This window comes from Nanorana parkeri, unplaced genomic scaffold (assembly GCF_000935625.1).
Source record: "Nanorana parkeri isolate BGI_ZX_2015 unplaced genomic scaffold, ASM93562v1 scaffold167, whole genome shotgun sequence".
Lineage (NCBI taxonomy): Eukaryota > Metazoa > Chordata > Amphibia > Anura > Dicroglossidae > Nanorana > Nanorana parkeri.
This window is the reverse complement of record NW_017306435.1, coordinates 1,813,001-1,820,417: the sequence shown is the minus strand read 5'-3', so window position 1 is coordinate 1,820,417 and position 7,417 is coordinate 1,813,001. Positions and strand designations below refer to the sequence as shown.

Sequence of the window (7,417 nt, the reverse complement as noted above, 5' to 3'; positions counted from 1 at the left end):
CCCCCAAGGTGACCCAAAGAGATGCCATCTGATGCAAAAGCCTCGGGCTGCCTCATTATAGGGATGGCCCTGGTCCTGCACTTTAGTTGATTTTATACATACTTATATATTTAAATTACAATATATATCTTGCAATGTTGTTATCCTGAAAGTTTGTATTGTATAACAAGAGCATGATGTAAACTGGATTGTTCCTTTATATCTGCTCATAGTCTACACCAGCATCAACCCAAACTACAGCTTTGATATAACAAGTAGTTTTGTATGCAGATTAATAGAAAATATGGGTATGAATCCCTTCCCATATGTTAAATATTCAAGAAATTCAATGGAAAAACAATTCAAACTTTGTACTTATAGTTTCCCTAGGTGAAATCTAACTACAACGGGGTTTGTACGGCATCAAGTTTTAATAGTTGTTAAGTAAAGCTGTAAGCATTTTAAATCAAACTGAAGGTGCATGTGACTATGTTACATTATGTGATATTCATTAAAACTGTAACACATTAGAAGTTTGATTTACAACTGTGAACCCTGTGCAGAAAGCTGTCTAGATTTTAGCAGCGACATGCTACATTGAGCAAATGCTAAAATAACAAGCTGCAGTCCAATGACCACTAGATGGCACTGAGATCTCCTTCCAGGCTGCCCTGTCTACCTGTAGCTTTGTCCACATAACACATGAACAATGAATGTCCATAATGTTCACAGACTGGCCACACGCGTTACAATCTGTACACTAATTCCTACAGGCATGTGCATAGGATGACATAAAATAATCCGCTCAGATCTAGAGAGCTCGGGCCGGCCGTTTTTTTACTACAGCCGGCCCGGAGGTGGTTAATACCATTTGTATATTTATATAGCACTGACAATTTGCGCAGTGCTTTACATAGTGCACATTCACATCAGTCCTCCCAAGACCTCCCAAGACCTCCTGCTTTCCAGCTCCTTTGTCAACTCCTCCCATGCTCGCCTCCAGGACTTCTCTAGAGTCTCTCCCGACCTCTGGAGCTTTTTACCCCAGCCTGTCTATCTATCTCCCACCCTGACTGCCTTTAGGCGATCCCTAAAGACTCATCTCTTCAGGGAAGCCTATCCCACCTCAACCTAACAAACTGAACCATCACGTTCTCAAACAATTCATCCCCACACAGCTACCTGCTCATGTATCACTGGCCCCTCCCTTTTAGATTGTAAGCCCTCAGGGGCAGGGCCCTCCTTACCATCTTGTCTTGAATTGTATTGTAATTGTAATGTCTTTCTTATATTGTAAAGCGCTGTGCAAACTGTTGGCACTACAATAAATATAATAATTGTAATAATACATACAGGGCCAATTTAGACCGGAGCCAATTAACCTACCAGCATGTCTTTGGAGTGTGGGAGGAAACCGGAGTACCTGGAGAAAACCCACACAAGCACAGGGAAAACTCAGGTATGTGTGGGTCTCAGGTGGGGTCTACAGGATCTCAGGTGGGTCCTGAGTCCAGTGAGTTACTAAGTCCTCAGCCCAATGCGTTACAATGTGCTCTATAGCTGACTGTATTAATCTTGCTTTGCTGTACAATGTATTGCTGGGATTTGTAGTCTTCTATAGGTGGTGGTATTCTGCATTGCTGTATAAGGTATTGCTGGGATTTGTGGCTCTCTATAGCTGGTGGTATTCTTTATTGCTGTATGATGTATTGCTGGGATTTGTAGTCCTCTATACAGTGGCAGAACTACCAGGGTCACATAGTAGCAGCTGCGATTGGGCCCCAGCATTCTGCCACTTGGGGGGCCCAGACAGGAGGAAGGGGGCCCTGGTAACCGCCGACATTGCAAGTTCCTGGGCCCCCCTTCCTTCAATATGGGGCCCTCCATCCTTCACACTGTGCCTGGATCATGTGTATCGCAAAGCTCTACAGCAGCAAAACATAGTAATGACAGACCCATTATAATGACAGTATTGTGCCAAATTTTGTTTGGCAAAGATTGCATTGCTGTACACAAAAATGTCAGGATGTGTAGAAAGAGAGAAAAAAAAGGCACATTTGCTGTTATACATAAACAACTGCAATGTAATGTATTATTACAATATTCTGTTCTGTAAACAACACCTTATTTTCTGGCAGTGCCCCTCCCGACACCAGACTCCGCCCCTGCCTGCTAAATTAGGCTGCAGCTCCGGATTCGCATCCTGTATACCGCAACCACCGGGCGCTGAGAGTTGATTTAATTGCGGATGGCATTGGCGGTTGCGGTATTCGGGATTGTGGGCGGCGTTGGACCACAACTGCTGAGCACCGATGCCATCCGCAATGAAAGTAACTCCCTCTTTGTCTCCTCCACAGCAGTGCTGAGCGCTGGGTGGAAGTGACATCACTCCCAGCACTCTATGGTAGATAGCCACACAGGAGGGAAAGAAACAGACATCCAACCACGCACTTCTGGCCCTGGGTCTAACCCATCTGTCCTCACACAGGTATATATATATTATATATATATAGGTTAGCACAATAAAAAGGTATCATTGCATACCGCATTACTCGTATTTTGTAATCTTATTTATATATACTTATATAGTTTTTTTCAGTGGTATGATTTACTGGTGAAAATTATCAGTGCCCCACCTCCCCCATTTTCGACTGTGGTATCTTATTGTTCCTAGATTACCCACTGATCCTGTCAATTTTTTTTCTTTAAACTGTCTGTGTCCCCTTAGATTTCCTTTCATGTTCTGCCCCACATACACCAAAGGAATTTAGAGGGAGTGTCTCAAAAGCAAGGGGAATCTCCTGTTAGAAAGTTGTCACTAGAACAGGAGTCCCGATTGGAAACATTCGCCTCCCCCACTGTTCCTGTGTGGTGGTGTGATGTTTTTCATCACTTTCTGTACTGTGGAGACAATTGTCAATGGTGGGGACAAGAAAATATTATAAACCTGACAGGGCTATTAACACTTCCCCATTCTACCTAGACAAACAAATGGCTTTACACTTTAGCTGTTAGGATGATTATACAAAGCAATGAACTTGATTTAAGTATCACTCGTGACAAAGAGCCAAGAGATTTGGCCAGCATGGGGAGTACCTGGCTGAGGATATCAAATGATCGTCTCAGCTGACCTGGCTTATTCCACATGGTTTTCCCTGTAGATTGCCTTGCTAAATACTGCAGTCAGGTTAAATTTCTAGCTCCTAAGATTCAAAAATTGTTCACATTAGAACAATGAAGACAATCGTTTTTAATGGGAAATAAATGGAGCTGCTAACAAGTCATATCTGTTCCAGTGTATACCGGAAATAATTTAAAATAATGTGTTGCATAATCTTAGGTCCTCTTTGAGTTCAACTAAAATTCTATCTTGTTTGCTCCCAAAAGTGATATCTGGTGTTCTGCATTTTTAGAATTGTTTCTGTTTTATATTGTGTTCCTGATAGCGAACTTGAAAAATATCAGGGTTATAAATAGATTTTAAAGGAGAATTATGGGGAGAGTGAAATCCTCTCAACCCCATAATTAGAGCAGACGTGTGACACTGAAGCTGTCACACGTCGGCTCTATAGATTGAGAACTGAGCAATCACATATCACTGATTGCTCAGTTCCTGCAAGCATTCCCCTCTCAGTTCATCCAGCGCTGACTGGAGGGATGCACAGGAGAGGGGGTGGGCACAGATGGCTCGGGCTCTAGAGAGGGAGAGCCAGCTGTTAATTAGGTGGCGCGGTGGATCCAGACAATATTGTTGGGATCTTTCCCAGCAATAGCCCGCTATATGCTGAGTTTTGGGTCACAGGAGGACATAGTAAATTTCCTCCTGTGACCCTAAAGAGAAATATGTCCAAAAAAGGTTGGGCCATAGCTCCCTTTTAAAGCCTGATATTCACTTTAAATGGGTTTGGTAAAAAAAATATGTTGGCTTTTTCTGCAATAACTCTGTTATTGTATGTATTTAAAGAGACAGGTTATGCTTATGTGGAACTAATCTCAAAAAGTGAAGATTAGCTATTTTATAGTAAACATCTATGGGTTTACTATCTATGGGTTTTCATTGTTTTTAAGCAGTATCATGGAAATTCTACCTTTTGCTTTGAATTCCTGCTGCACTTCCTGACATGCAATTGTTCTAGAACCTAGTAGGTTTATATTGGTATTATGCGATTATCTAAGATACTGCTGCCTCTGAGACTTAGGGGGTGATTTACTAACCTAAACACACACACACACACCAGGTGTGTGTGATTTTCACACAGCAAAACGTATTTATCAACCAAAAAGTCTCTAAAAGCATATTTCCACTAATGCCATATATGGAAAAATCATGCACATGATGCATATATAATGCTGCTTCACAGTTTAGACAAAAATGGTTAGCTCATGCATTTACATTCCTGCATTCATCAACGCAAGCAACATAACATAGAGCTAATTTACACCACATTACCTTGCAATTCATTGCAGGGCTTTGCACAACACACCTGCTGGGTGTGTACACACTACAAAGGTGTTTCGATTCCTCCCATAGATCATGCTGGGAGGGAACACACTACAGAGGTGTATACACGTTCGTGGTGTGTTTAAAAGGTTAGTAAATCAACCCCTTAGAGTGAGATTTGGTAAAGTCACTATGGTGCTATTCACTGTTCTCCTTGCTGGATAGAAAGCTGGACCAGAAGACATCCCTGCTTCTGCTTTATTCATTCTATGGATTCTATGGATCTGTGCTGCTTTCTGGTCATTCTTCCACCAGTCATTTGGGATAGAGGGGTGGCAGTTCTGAGCTGAGGAAGCAAAGCCTTGCTCCTTTACCAACATGGCCAGTTTCATACAACAAAGCATTGCATGGAACAAGGCATCAGCAATGATAAAAGGATCAGCTGCAGGGCTCTACAGGCAATACTGGTGACTAGTATTTTGCCCTTTGCTTGCCTTTTTTGAGCAGATCTTCTGTGTTACAGGTCCTCTTTAACATTTAATTCAGTTCACACCCATGATTGCAAAGGTTTGGCTGTCAATCTGAATAGTATACCACAAAAGACATGTTTGCTTCACCATATTTAAAGCATAGACTATTGGCTGGAATGGATGTTTATATAATTGACCTCTGTACTGTGTCCATAAAGATATAAATATTGGTGTCAAAGGTCAGAATAAACGCACATACATGTATGCATTCATGTATGGGTCAGGAGAAGGAAATTAGATTTAGTTGTAATCTCCAAAAATACAGTAGGCATCTTTTCTATTGTTTTTCATGATGAGAGGCTGAAGTGAGACTTAAAAGGAGAACTATGAGGTGAGTGCTTTTCACTCACCTCATAGTTCTAGCCGACCTGTGACAATGAGACTGTCACAGGTCGGCTCAGTAGAACGGTTAAAAACCAAAACAAAAGTTATTAAGGGCCCTGTTTAATATCATAAAAAAATATATTCCACTCTGGTGAAATATACCTATTGGCATCTGCATTGTAAGTAATAGCTCTGTCCAAATGTGGTAAACACATAAGCCCAGTCCTCCAATACATACATAGACCCATTTCCCTGTTTACAGGACTATACACCAGTACCATGTGCACTGGTCTGTAGCTGTGGATATGAATATTTTCTTTTTAGCTTTGCGCTATTTTCCAACATCCATGTTCTGTGGCACTGCTGCACAATCCCCAAACATACCAGCTTGCAGGTCTTTCTACAGTAAGATGTATTCTCCACAGCAGTAGACACAGTTAAAAGGTTGCTGCATCATCCTAGGCAGGTTGTAGCCATTCAATGATGCACATCATATCAGCATCCTTATCCTAAAAAGTGCTTGCAAATTGCAGGTGAGTGAACCTGTACTCTATTTTACTGTTATCAGCTGGAAACCCCCACCCCCAGATTTAGCTGCACTGTCAAATAAGTCTCAGTTGCTACTATAGTACTCTCATTGTACAGGTATTTTAGTGAAGTCCCAATATCCAAGTGACAATAAATCAGAGACCTTACTGGCAGATAAAGGTAGTAGCTGATGTTGTGTAGTATCTGCTGTAAGAAAGGACTTACACAACCCAAATATATTCCACAATAAACTAGCCAGCTCTTACCTGATCTTCCTGTGAATGACCCCCTCGAGGTGACACACCATCCTGTTCTTCATCCGAAGATTCGTACTCATCAGATTCTTGATTTTCAGGGATTTTAGGGATATTGTGATGTGACCTTGGAGTGTCAGTTTGGATTGGGATTGACCTGGTAGTTTCTGGGTGGGATATGCTGGACTTAGTGCTAGGTACTCTAGGTGTAACATTTTGATGAATGCTTTTCTGGAATTGGTCAGTTCTAGGGGTTCCAGGATCAGAGTTTGCAGTTCTTTTGACAGATGGTATAGGAGAGGCTGATTCAGGAATTTCCTCAATTTTTGGAGGTTGGTATTCCCTAAAGCAAACCTTATATGCTAGGCGCCCACAGTGCATTGCCATTTGGTCACCTCCAACTCTTAGAAGTGCCAGCACTCCCTGATAGTTATAGAGTGCCTCAAAGGGTGCTGCACGTAGATTAATACGAGGCTGGTTCGTTCTGGGGTAGATGGCAAATAATGCTTGGCCAACAATTTTGCTTGACTTAAGAAGACCTGCTCCAAACTTTAGGACATCAATAGACAGTCTGACATCATGTTGTTTATCATTTTTACACAGTCCTATGTAAAAACCAGAAAAAAGAAGATCAGAAGTTAAATAAATGGGCACAGAATGACATCTGATGGGTGTTTATGCTTCTACCTAAGATTTTACATTAATAAAGACATATGAGATATCAGAAGACAAATGTCTTGAAATTTGCCAGATAACGATACCCCCAGGTCTCCTAGATGTATACCCCAACAGTAATCACAGGTTTCCCTTTTTCCCTCTCAGCTGTCCCTCTTTATCATCTGATGTACAGATATCAATGAAAAAGTACAATTTAACTATCAAAATTATTATACTGCACTAAAACCTTAATCCTATATCTTACAGCATATCTAAACCCCGATCACAAAAAATGAACATATTGCAGCTTATCATTTCTTAAATTTGGTGGCTGCACTTGTTTTCTGTTTAGTTTTTTCCCTTTATTTTTACCTGGAGATCCGGCCAATAGGTCTGTTATTTTCAACTTCCTTTAACAGGCCAAGCTGTCCAGCAAAACTGGCAAATAGAGGGTTGAGACAAACCATTTAACACTGACAGGGGTGCTTCCAACAATCAGCTGTTATTTATTTATGTAAAACCTTTATTCCAAAATGGAAAAAAGTGCTACTGTAACTACTTAAAAGTGTTAGCTGGAGTTTCAATTTAATTTGTTAGTCAAGTCCTTCTAAGAGAACAGGGAAACCTAAGGCAAATAGAACTCGTGTAATTTGAGCACTAACCTTACACTTACTGGCGGTCAGAACTACCAGGGACGTATGTGC

The 7,417-nt window shown here is 41.2% G+C and overlaps 1 protein-coding gene across 1 annotated transcript in view; it reads right to left on the bottom strand.

The window, feature by feature from the left end:
* Positions 1-7,417, bottom strand: part of CCDC33 (coiled-coil domain containing 33) — a 70,649-nt gene that overhangs the window by 59,051 nt on the left and 4,181 nt on the right. Inside the window, exon 2 of the mRNA XM_018554637.1 lies at positions 6,069-6,661. Coding sequence (XP_018410139.1) covers positions 6,069-6,661 — 593 coding nt within the window. The remainder of the gene's footprint in view (positions 1-6,068; positions 6,662-7,417) is intronic.